The 13,488-nt window shown below is 39.3% G+C and overlaps 1 protein-coding gene across 1 annotated transcript in view; it reads right to left on the bottom strand.

Moving 5' to 3' along the window:
* Nucleotides 1-7,891: 7,891 nt before the first annotated feature.
* The window catches only part of zbtb16a (zinc finger and BTB domain containing 16a), a 142,289-nt gene continuing 136,692 nt past the window's right edge, over nt 7,892-13,488 (bottom strand). The window contains exon 7 of the mRNA XM_083987118.1: nt 7,892-12,160. Within this exon, the coding sequence (XP_083843244.1) occupies nt 11,931-12,160 (230 nt within the window). The 3' untranslated portion in view covers nt 7,892-11,930. The remainder of the gene's footprint in view (nt 12,161-13,488) is intronic.

The raw sequence follows: 13,488 nt of genomic DNA, 5'->3' as shown, positions 1-13,488 counted from the left end.
GAAATATCTATTACACTACACATCGATTCATAAATACGGAATTTACATCAGCAAGTTAATTAAGCTGCGTAATTGACTGTTTTTCTTTACATGTAAATTCACATAGATGGGAAAAGAGATGTATTTTCTTTATTTCCATGTCTTGGTAAATCATAAGTCTGTAAATAAAATGGTGGGAATTTGTAAAGCTTCAGATTATAATTAGCTTTAAAATATAATGTTTAACCTAAATGTGCCACCTCTTGTAATAAAATCTGGCTTTAAAATGTTGAATATAATTTTTGTAACTTACATTTGTAGATTCGTGGTTTCAGCAAGTTTCACTATAAGCTACATATTTGGACTGTAAGCTTTAATTTGAATGTGATAATATATATTGTATATATAATGAAATAGTGTTGGTGTGAGGAGATGAAATGTAATTATATATAATGAAAGAAAAAAACGAATGCATATATAATCGTATCAATAAATGTGTTTCATCTTAACCACTCAACCATGTGTTCAGCAGCTAAATAAAACATTAACCTTATCAAAAAACGGGAGAAAAAGTTATTAAAATGCTTGTCATTATAATGAGAATGATGCTCTTTAATCATGAGTAGCTGCTTTGACGCAGCTAACACACTGTCACTCTAAAACTGAAAACTTGAATTTCAATAGAAAATTACTCCCATGAAACTAAAGAGCTCTAATTTAATAGAACTGTTTATATAAAAAAGACAAATAACAATGATTGGATATTTGAATGAATTCGACGTGTACAGGTGTTTTAGATGAAGTGAGCACAAGTGCGGCTGTATTGTATTTACTGCTGCAGTTTACCACAGCAGCCAGAGGATGGCACCACATACAATCACATCTGTTTCCCTTCCACATGGTGTGTTAGGTCTTTATCCTTAGTGGCCTCTCAGAGATGCTGCTCATTCGTTTTCTTCTCAGATTCCTCCCAGATCATTGTCCCAGTAAATAAATAAGTGGAATGTGTTTGTAATATTTGTTGATTTTCACATTGTTTGAAATCTTAAACTCCAGTGAGGACCACGTCGCTGCACCTTGGACAGTCTCAGTAAATATTAATGTGACTATTATTATTGATGCATTCCTTTGTGCAAAATGGAAATGTGACGTAAAAGACACACAGAAAGACACATTTTTGAATTGTTAAAGAGTTTGTGTTTTAGTGCTGAGGCTCAGTGTCCAAGCAGCCTCAGTGAAATTGTGAATTGAATAATGCTGCTATGATGTTGTTTTAAAACCTGGCACCGGTTGTCATTGTTGCTTTGGGTGTGGTAAAAAAAAAAAAAAAAAGATACTGGGAGCCATCCTGCTTGGAGATTCTCAAACTAGTTCATTGATGTGTGTCTGGGTGAGAGTCAGCCAAAGATCTCACCACAAATTTAAATATTATAGTGACTTAACTTGAGGTAGGCTATATCATCTTTGTTTATCTAAAGGATTTTGAACCAATTTGCCACTATGACTCTATTTCTAATTTGTTTGCCTCTCTTCTTGTGGCCTGCTTTAAAATGAAGTTTAATTGAAACCTTCAAACTCCAGGATTATCACTCAAGTAGCATGAAGGCGGACAATGTGAGGAATCCAGCCTTTAGATATGTAGGTCGAAGATCACCACCGAAACCTCATGCCACAACACAAAGGCCCTTCACTGTTCACATCACCATCCTGACAAACCATCCACCACAACCTGCCCCTTCCTTCCTAATGCCCCAAAATTAGATCAAAGTTGCACCAAAGCAACAATTCCAACAAAACCAGTCACACACAGAGGTTTTCTCTCATTTCCTGTTTTTGTTTTCTGCCAAAAAATCTGAGAAAAAAAAGTCATAAAAATAAATAAAATCAAAATAACCACAAAGCAGGAATGTGCTGTGGGTTTAATAGAGTGGGAGCATAAGTGAAGAGGGAAAGTGGAGAGCAGCCTCATTAGTTTCCAGTACACTGATGTCAAGATCTGATCCTGTTCCAGAGGGAGGAAATGAGCAAATATAGTGACATTATTGGGACGTATTGGAGACACCTTTGATGTGATGTTTATTTGTTGGACGCACAGACAGGCGCGTCTCGTCGAGCTTTATTGGGGCTGAAATTACAGCATCCGCGCAGAGCCGACTAGGAAGATTTATTACTTAGTCTGATGCGTGTTGAAACGGTGGCTCGCATGTTTTAGCACATTAAGCAAGTGCATGCAACATTACATCCCAGCACTTCCAAAGCCCATTGTGTGTATTATGTGTCATATGGTGGTGCAGGCCCGAGCAGAGAGACCGCACTGGTGACAGAACATTTCATTGTTAGTGCATTTAATTGCTGCTTGTGGAAATTAATGGCTGGTTAAGGTGAGGCAGTTGTTTAATTTTTGCTATCCATTGGCTCGTCCTCTGTTTTTCTGTGGATGTAAAAACCAGACGACTAAATTATTTCTCTGTGTTTGTGAAATTTTGGTGGTGACAGTGGCACCAGAGGAAAGGTCACGACGCAATAATCAGTATGACACATTCTCCAGGAACTGTGACTATTTAAACAAATAGCATGGTGATCTTGTGATGGCTGTGGAACTAACTCGATCTGAACATAGGCCTACCTCCAAAAGTTGCTTTTACAGCACTGATTTGCTACAAGGTCTAAAAGAAAGGTAATGATTAGGAGATTAGCATTCAATTAATTACACCAAAAAACATTATTTCTTTTCTTATTCTATATTTCCATTTGTACTTGTCTATCTATTAGGCAAAATTGAGACTGTAACATGAGACCCAAACTCATAATTTGAGGCCATATTAAATGTGAGTTCAACTAAAGTGCTGCAAAGTCCAACAGCAGACTGAAGCCACTGACTGGACAAATGAACTTTAGTTTCTCTGACTGAAGATGTTTTCTTTTTTCTGCTAACTCCCTTCCCCCGCTTCCACACTGCTAAACTAGACAAAACACAACCCGGCTCTGACCATTCTTATATTACACAGATATTTATTATGTCTTCCTTTGTTTGTTTTTAAACATGATAGAAATATATATGTAGACTTGAATAATATAATATTATGTGTGCATGAAAACATATCATGCTGGTGAGAATGAGTGGTGACATTTATGGTGACTCAAAAGGGTAATTCAAAATAAGCTAGCCTATATTACAACAGTGTTAGCAAATGCTTAATGAAAGTGGTTCTCAACCTAGGGTCTGTGGCCCATTAGTGGGACGTGACAGAATTACAAATGGGCTGACAAATGAAAGTGTAATTATAAATAAATATAGGTAGTAATTATCGTTATCTTATTATAGTTATCCCAGCCTGACTGCAACATTTGATTAACTCCATTGCGTAAATAGGTGGTTAGCCACAGGAAAGATTATAAATAAGAATGTGTTACATAACAGTAGTATTAAGACTCCATATTGTTGGTGGTTCAGACATAAATATTCCAAAACCTTCCAACCTTATTGGAGAAGGTTTATACCTTTTCGAGTGAACAATATCCACTGCTACTGCAAAAAAAAACAACTAAAACTAAGAATCAAGAGGAATGAGGAGCATAGAAATGAGTTGAACAGTTTCTTTTTCTGCTTTATTTACAGGAATGTGACAAGACATTAAAATGTTTGCTGGTTAGATGCACGACTGAGCAATGTCACAAAACGATGTGTTAAATCAAGTGCTAAAGCAACTGAAGCACCAAGCGGGAGGTGAACGCGAGCGACAACCTGCCACAAAAAAAGAATCATCTACACCTTGTTCAGGCCAATCTACCTCAATGCAAAAGCGGAACATTTAGTGTCTCAGCTCGCCTCCTCTCTAATGACAATCATGCGTGTGTGACAATAGAGGTGCGCTCACACACACGCCCTGTATATCTAATGATAGCATTTATGACCTCTGTGGCACGAGAGGAAGAACAGACAAAAGGCAGCCAGGCTTGAAGTGCTGCAGTAGTTACCATTAATGCATTATGGGTAAGAAAAGGTGGCAAACAGCCGGGTGGTGTTGGTGGTGAGTGTGAGCTGATGCCAGACAGATCAGAGTGCCTCAACTATGAATCTTTGTGAGAGCGTATCACTGCTGCTGAGGCTCAAGGGTGGCATCTAGCATCACAAAAGGATCATTCAGATTAATGTGTGTGGAGAACTTTTCATTTTGTTGCATCAATTTATATTTTTTTATGGATGTTTTGCTCCTTGAAAGTGTAATGACAATTAATTACAGCCAGAATCTACATAATCTATAACAATAAGTGGGCGTACACTAGAACAAGTGATGGATTTATTAGCTGCTGGCTGTCACTTCACCGAGCTACTGTAACTTTTAAGTGTGTAATTCTGAAAAGTAAAATACTACATATCATATTTAAAAGGGTAAAATCACTGGAGGTACATGCAGATAGCTCTGCACCATGGCTCCTGAAGGCTCTATACACTCTTCTCAATGGCCTTAGAAAACACATGCAAGAAATAAATGAACGTGCTGAAAATTCAAGTTGACAACACATCTGCTGTAAATTCACACAGCAGGCATGTTTCCAGGGGGACACTAAAAAGTGAAGAACCTGGGGACTTGTTTTTTTTTTCTCATTGTGATTTTAAATTCAAAAACACTGCCGAATCAACCCTTTTTCTTTCCCATTACAAGCTATTTGCCTTGATTCCAGACAGTAACAGTAGAGTGAGGGACAGAGAAGACACAAAGGGTCATGGACTGCACCCGGACCGCTGGTGTTAGGATTAACCCTTCACGGTGCCGCCTCGCCCCCCACGCCCCCACGCTTCTGTCTACTGGAAACACTTTCATTGTATCGTACAATGCGATTTATTTTGCTGCACATGCTGTGCTTTGAGATCTCTGGGCCACCGTAGTTACTGGACCTTTTTTATTCCTCAGGTTTTTATCTGTAGTCCAGTACAATGTTGACCCCATGCGATCAGGTTGTGAAGAAAATTTAGTATATGGTGCTCACAGAATTTAAAAAGTACATTAAATAAAAAATGTAAAAATTCAGAAAAGGACATTTTTATAATTGGGTGTAACTGTGTCGTCTCCCTCTCTTTGACTAAACTCACAACTGAGGTGTTGCTGCACTACAGTACACTTCCCAGGACTCACCTGTCAGTGAAACAGCGAGCATGCTCCCTGTGGCCCGGCTGGCAGACCTCATGTTGTACAGCAGAAGGGGCAGAGGAGGTAAACAGTAAACTGCCGGCAGGCATTGTGTTGAATTCCTATCAGCTGATGGTCACAGAGGCAGGAAGCCGGACACAGACTGTGGGAACACTCCTGACTGAGCATGAGTTAAAAAAACAACAAAACACGTCAGACACAGTATGACAATTTGAATTAATGTACAGCTCCTGTGTGAATATACAAAAGCTAGGAAAGACTTGTTTTTGACTTTTATATTTATAATAAAAGCACGAGCACCAGTTTTGTACATATATTTTTAGGCATTACGGGATTACAGCAATTAAATAACTTGATGCTACTGAAACTGTTTGTGGTTTGGTTTCACTGGACTTAAATACTCTAAAGATTGAGTTGAACAGTTACATAATAAAGTATTACTAATGTAGTATATAAAGTACTAGGTGATTCACATTCTGTTAGAATATCTTAGAAAATAGATAATATGATATAGAAACAAATAGCGAGCCAGAAAAAGTGCTAAGACAGACAACATGAAGTCAATTTTTTATTTTTTTTCTAACTGCAGATTGAAAGTATACAACTGAACATCATGATTTGATTTTTATTATGAGACTCATAAATAAAAATACAAAAAAATTCCACTACAAAAAACAATCTACTGTTAGTAGGATGTAAAAAAAAAAAAGAAAGATTCTTTATATTTTCACTATCAAAGGCACAACATTGACTTTAGTGACAACATGGAGAAGAGAACCTGCAGCATTCAATCTTTTATTTTTTCCTTTTTATTTTTTTCACACTCCATCAGAGAACACTGAAATGTTACAAAGAGATGTGTCTGATTCTACATGGAAAGAAACAAAAAAGAACAACCTCTATATCAACAGACGGTGGCTATAGATTGGTGGCACAGCTCAACAGGAAACGCACTGCCACGGAAAAAAAATAGCACGTTGTCGCTGGAAAAGACAAAGGACCTTTGCAAAGCTCTAATGCAAATTTAGAAATAAAAATACAACTGACAACAATAAGAGAACAAAATAAAGAAATTAAAAAATAATAATTGGGCACCTTCTAAGATTAGGCTAAGATTAGGTGCTGAGGTAGACAAAAACTATAACAATTCAAATCATAATAAAAACACTATTTTCTTAATACAGAGCAACTTGACTGGCACTTGTGCTGTCACAACAATGGAGGAGAGAAGTAGCACAGACAAGCCAGGGAAAGACAAAGAGAGAAAAGCTTTGTTACATAAAAAGCTTTGTTATGCTTGGTCCGACAGGGCAATTGGTCCTCAGTGCTAATATAAAAAAATACAATGTCTTGGTGCTTTGTTACTTAAACAGTATTTAGTCTAGACCTCGATGGCACATGCATTGCAACACTGCATGAAATGGCTACTTTGTTCTAGAAACACCACACCAAAACACAGAGTGCCAGCTCCAGGGATGCCATGATTCCTCTCTGACGAATTTAACATCCCCTTCTAAATGCGTTTTGTAGAAAAAAAAGAGAAAAGTACTTAAGGAAAAACTGAAGCAAAGCAGAAGGGGTGGGGGGTGGGGGAGATACCCTCATGCCAACCTTCCCAAATGGAGGTTTTCTTTATATTTATTTTAATTTTTTTCAAGAGCAATATAAAGTTCTCATTAGCAAACCCATTGCCATCAATAAAGAGAAACATAATAGAGTAGACAAAGTGAAAAGCAAACTATAGAACTTCAATTGCTTGCAGGAAAAACAATTTCATGGAGCAGATTTCTTTTTTTTCTTTTTTTTGGTCCCAAAAAGTCTTTTTCAGTCTTGCGTCAGCGCTGCAGCCGTCTGGATTCCAGTAAAAAAAATTCTCCCCCTTCATTGCTTTGTTTTGTGTCGCTAAATAAATGCTTTTGGTTGCCAATCACAGAGTATGGTCGAAGAAAAGAAGTGAATGCAGAATCCCAGTTGCTGTTTCAGCAGCATTAGGGGTTTATTGCAGTCCTTGAAAAAGAAGCCCTGCTCTATTCAGGATTTAAAAAAAATATTAATAATAAAGGAAAAATCAGGTCATTTTCGAGCGTCATGACATCCCTAGGGTGCTGGAGACACCATTTTTATTTTATTCTGAAAATACAGAAACTAAGCAGATATAGATGGATATTTTTGTTGAACAATTTCCATTTTAGGCACAAAGATAGTACAGAAACATCGGAGGAACACTGAGGGAAGAACTATATCAATGCCAATGTATATATATATTTTTTCCAACATAGAGAAAAAAAGTGGCATAGAATATCCTTTTATTTTGTATCTGATCTGATTAGTGCATTTTTCCACTAATACACACACACACACACACACGCACGTAGTTACACACTCTGTTACGCACTCGTTCACCCGCACGAAAAAGTAGAAAACATTCAGAGGACAATGATAGGAATAATGTGACTGAACAAGTCTTGCATTCTGGTGTTTCAGACTGAGCCGTGACTGGGTATATTATTATAGTGGGTGGATATTATACGAGGGTAAAAAGCCCCCTCAGCTCACAGTGTTTGAGAATAAAATGGCAAGACACCACGGGACATGCCATCCGTTCTTCTTCTCTTTTTTTTTTCAAGTACAAAAACAAAACAAAAAAATATGCCGACAGTCAAGTTTGATTGAAAAATTGTGAATGACAAGTACTAATTGGTCGGTGAGGCAGCGCCCCCCTGCCGTCCCGTATTTTATCATCTTTTTTTTTTAAGGTTTTATTTTGTTTGTTTGTTTGTTTTTTTTTTACGTTTTAAACTTTGTCACATACACACACACTCATAAAATTTGTGGCAGATAGATTTAGTCCTTCACCTACAATGCAATTGACATCCAGAAAGCAACACTTATTATTACAATATGTTCACACGTGTTTTTTTTTTTGTCCAACAATATCAAAGAGGAGCAAGGCAAAAATGATTCACACCCAGAGAGAAAAAAACAGGTAATAAAAAAAAGAAAAAAAAGAAATACAAATATTTGTGCCCTGCTGTAACCCTCCACAAATGGAAAAAGGACTCACACTGAATACAAAAATATCACAATTTTTATATATCAAATTGCCTCTGTTGGCTCTTGTTCAGGAATACACTCATTTCTCGAGAGAGCTTGTCGGCCAAGAGAATCTCTGTTTTGAACCTTCTGGTTTTTTCTTTTTTGATTACCACTTGCAGTTCCAATTGTCCAACGCACTCTGCATCACTGCAAATATGACCTGTCCTGGGCGGTTCAGCGTTTTTGATGAACCTTCTTCTTTTTTTTTTTTTCACATTACAAAACTACAATTCTATTCACATATTTTCAAGTTTAAATTCTTGTTTTTAAACCATCATAAAAAGCAATAGTACTTCCTCAAATCTGCCACATCCCTCGTACTCATCACTTAAGGCTTCAAAATTGCTTTTTTTTTTTTCTCTGCTCTTCTGTGGTCGGAGGTGCAGGGGGAGACTATAAGAGAAGAATAAACATCCATTTGAATGACTTTTCTTATCCTATCAACCTCTACTTTTTGTTATTCCTTACCCTTTTATATACATTTTGCTTAAAAACACAGACAATCATAAATCAACTTTTGAAACAAAAAAGCATGAGATGAAGTAGCAATGATGAAATAATGCAAAACACAAAAATTGTGCTTTTGCAATAAAAAAAAAAAGAAACAAAACAAAAAACAACTTAGAGGTAGCTTTTATAACAAATGACCAAACCTTCCGGCTCTTTAACAAGCGGGGTTAATAATACCAAGTTTGGTAACAACTAATGCACAAAAAAATAAAACACAACATTAGAAAAACAAAACAAATCTCTTCACCGTGGCACTTAATTTTTTTCTGCGTCTACATTGCTTCATCATGTTGTGCAATGCATCTTTCTGACAAACACTCATGAACAAAACAAAGTGTACAAATGAAAACAAAAAGGGAAAATTAAAAATACACAAGCAACATGAGGTCACAAAACGAGGTAATTCAAGTACGATGTGTTGAGATCAAACTCAAGGTCAATAATAACAACAACAATAACAACAACAACAACAACAACAACAACAATAGCAGGAGACGAGAGAGACAAAGCGCATGGGACAAAAACCACAGAGAAAGAGTTGATTTATTCTGTCTTCTTACTGGTTGCCCCCTAAGCTGCTGGGCCATGTCTCGTCCAATCAGTGATTTCCCCCTTTTCCACCGGCCTTTTGGATATGTGATCACCCCGGTAACGCTGTGACATGCAGTGACGTTCATTAAAGCCCTCGGTTCAGCCATAATACACGTGGCTGTGCATCCCTATGCAGGTCTAATGCTGCGTTTCAGCGACGTCAGAGAGCCGGGAAATTCCAACCTCGTGAGTCTCTCGGTCTGAGATGAATTTTGAGGGCAAGAATTTTCATGATGAGGAAGCAGGTGTGTTAACACTGTAAATACCACTCATGCTGAGGGCCCCTTCCCTCCCCCTCACTGTGCTGTGATTTCCATATGTATCAAAATACAAACAGTACAGTACACATAGCATCTCATATTTTTTGCTTAAAGCCCTGGTGGTAATCTAATTCAGTGCAAATATATTTGAGAACATGAAGAATATCTGTAAAATAACAATGAGATAATGCAGGGCCTCAGCCGATATTCTTCTTCACTGGGTTTCTATTCCCAAATAGAAATTTGGAGTTTCCTTCCAGGGCCCTGTGGTACTTGCCTGCTCTCGCACTACATTACTGTTTGAATCTGAAGACCTCACATCCTCAACATGTTATCTCTTTCAGCACTTTTGTAACATCCCTCCAGTCCATCAAAACACCTGGTGGTGAATGATTACACATCAGAGTAAAATAACATTTACAGCTGCTAGCTGGCCAGCTATAATGTATGAGCTCCTGCACGGGGGAAAAGCATTTGATGGTGGAAGGAGAAAATCTTCTAAGAGTAATCACAGCCTCCGAGGTTGGTATTATCGCTTTCTGACTTTGAATGAAAGGCAGCATTAGCCTGCTACACTGTTTTGTATTTCGACACAGCCTCGTGTGAACCCGGCTCACAGTCGTTCACATTCATGATTTTTTTTTGTAGCCATATAACAGTCTTCAACCTGCCACGCCACCTTTTCGACAGAGATGTTTAGGTGTGCAGCTAAGGCATTCCCAGCACTTCTTCAACATTCACTAGTAGCAGTCAAAGTCACAGGACTCCCACGGAAAGCAGCCTTTTCCCATTTTTTTTCCCTTCCATCACTGTGGTGAATGGACACATCTGCTGTGGTCAAAGTGTTATTGTTTACGTGTCAGTTTGTGTAGTTCATCATTAGTGTGAGATAATGATAGTAATCTGGTTAAATGTACTTGGATAAAAGCAGTCCAGTTCTCTATTGCTAAGTAGGCAGGTAAGGTTGGGTTTATTGTGGCATCCTGTAATAGCGAGTTATGATTTTATGAAGAATTATATACCTTGCAGACATCAAACAGAAACTGTTGTCGTAATTTGTTTAACCTGTGCAATCAAGCCATGATAAACTATGATGCAGAGCTAAAAAAAAATATATATAGAAGATGAAAAAGTGACACAAGTTAGCCTTTGGCTCTCTGGGGAGAACCGTGGGGTGTGGGGGGAGGGGCAGTGGTGACTCGACCTTCTCCAGCCCTCATGTGACGCAGATGCAGAACCAGGAAGACTACTGAAAAAACCGGGGAGACATCCAACTAAAAGCAGCACTAGCATCTTCCCCCCCACCTTACAACCAAATGGGTGCTTGGTTTGCAGTATTTTAATGCTCCCATCCGTCCAGTTCAGCTGTTTCATCTACTGCATAAGCCTACCGGCTCTGCTGCTGATTCTCAGGGGCTATCTCACTGCCACCGCCGGGATCGGAGGGATTGAGAGTACGGACAGGTCGACTGGAGGATTTCTGTAAAAACGGCTCAGGCGTGGGTGATCTGAGGTGACAAAACAGACACGTTTCCCCATTTGGGGAAAGCTTAGGGACATAGTCACCCAAAGTAGTTCGTTGGAATCCTGGAGTGTTCATTTCAGAAATTCATGTGACGCAGTGGTGAAACTCTTGGAAATGTAGTCCTCCAAGATAAATTTGTTGTGGTGAAATGCAGAAAGTCCCTCACACTTGGAAAGCAGACCATGAGGAGATAAACCGGGGGGGCCTACATGGACGCTCGTATTTTTTAATGTGATTCTAACTAGCATGACTGAGCAGGGTGAATGTAAACACACCAGATACCAGACGCACAACAACCTGCTCTGAAAGACAATAAAAAAGAAAAAGAAAATGGAGTGAAGGATCGGGGTTTGGCAGAGATGTGCAGGTTCAGATAGCCCTTGAGAATCTGCTTTCTCACCACCTGTGGCAGCAGCATCGAAAAAAAAAGTCGTTTCCTTGCAGCTCGCTCGCTTTATGGCGCTGCATGAAATGACCTGAAACAATAACACAGTTGCAGATGTAGTGAATGACCCGGTGAATCCGAACAATGGTGGAGAATCTCTCTCCGTGTCCAAGTCTTCCTCTTCTTAGCACTTTTGTCCCACCTATCACCACCCTTTATCCCCTTCGGTTGTCGCCGCCTTTGCATGAAAAGAAAAAGAGAAAACAAACCCTCTTGCTCTTGAGTCTTTTGCCCGTTGACGTTCCTTGACCGTCAACGCTCCACTACAGCTTCAAGCCTTCTCGCTAAACCGCTAAATTACATTCCCCTTACCTCTCAACTCCGGTCCCCACCCCTCTCACGTACCCTTCCCTCTCTTCGCTCTCCCGGTCTCAGACGTAGCAGAGGTATAGGTAGGTCTTCTCTATGCGCCAGTCTGGGGGGACGTCTTCAGGCTTGTGGCCTTTCATGTGCTTCTGCATGGCTGACAGGCTGGGGCAGTACTCCAGGCAGATGGTGCATTGGTAGGGCGAGGCGCCATTGTGGGTGCGCAGGTGCTTGATCATGGCCGAGTAGTCCCTGGATCGCTGGTGGCACAGCTTGCACTCGAATGGCTTCTCACCTAAGGAGGCAGGGTGGGGTTGAAGACAACAACTGTGTGAGCCACGGTGCCAATAACAACGTTATGTGCTTGTTCAGGACTGACATGTCTGTTAATCAGGGGATTAAAGGCATTTAATACAGAAATCCATCAATAGAGTCTGTGACATGGTCTGTCATACAGACTCGCAACACTCCAACATTATCTGAGCACAATTCACTACATTACTTATTGTTGGAGGAGGTCTGGTAAAACATGTAAACCCATACAAACAAAATCGATTGTTTGCAGTATGCCAGTATTGATCTTCTAATTCCTGAACAAATAAACTGCTATTACATTGTGGTATTTATTAAAATGTGTGTCTTTTCACTCATGCAGAGATCTCGCTGCAGAGATCTGGGAACATGGTGACACAGCAGGAACATACGCTGAAAGAGCGTCAGAGAAACTTGTGGTCAGGTTGTAAACAAGCCCCTGATGTAGGCAGATTATCTGAACAACTTTGTTTTGTGTTAAATCCGTGAGTGAACACACCTAAAAATGCCCATAATAACCCCCTAATGCCCAGGAAAACTGTGTACACACAACCACAGTAAATTGCACAGAGCACATCTGTGTTCTTCTCAACGTTTTAAATCTGCATGATCGTCTGACTGCTTCTTTTCACTGCTCTTACCAATTAATTTAGTGACTAGGCCATTATTACTGACAGGAGTGTTGTCCAAAGCTAGAACAAAACCTTTATAATTGAACAAAATTAGCCTTCACTGGCTAAATATTGTGTGTTGGTAGTTTGGACTGCAGCATATGAAAAAAGGCTGTGTGTCAGACAGAGATGCAATACCCATCACCACTAATTTAGAAACCACAGATCTCACCCTGTTGGCCCACAAGAAATTCTGGTGTTGTTATGATAATTGGACCGTGTGCACAGTAAGTGACAAGTCAAAACCCAGGAGTGAAATCCCAACTGTCTCCTGAACAGCAGTGTGCAGCTGTAAAAGGCTGCACTAACTCTTTAAAGTCATTCAGACTGCCTCCCCGTAATTGGTACAGCTCTACGAGAAAGAAGAGTAAAAGCAAAAACTGTCCAGTAGTGAAGTTTGTCCACCTCTGACAGTGTCAACACATTGCCAGTCAGGTCTATCAAAACATCCCTCTAGAAGATAACAAAATGATCTTCTAATTATTCTTGTGGTGGAGGGGATAGAAACTCCTTTGTGTTCTGCTGTTATCAATTCTCATTACCGTCTTTATTAAAAAAAGACCCCAGTCTATTAAGATTTGGAGCCATGCAAGCCTCTTTTTTCACATCACACTGTGCAACAGAAGAAAATGAAAAGGAG

The sequence above is a fragment of the Trachurus trachurus genome (assembly GCF_905171665.1).
Source record: "Trachurus trachurus genome assembly, chromosome: 14".
Taxonomy (NCBI): domain Eukaryota; kingdom Metazoa; phylum Chordata; class Actinopteri; order Carangiformes; family Carangidae; genus Trachurus; species Trachurus trachurus.
The sequence above is the reverse complement of the archived record's forward strand: the minus strand, read 5'-3'. Positions and strand labels throughout refer to the sequence as shown.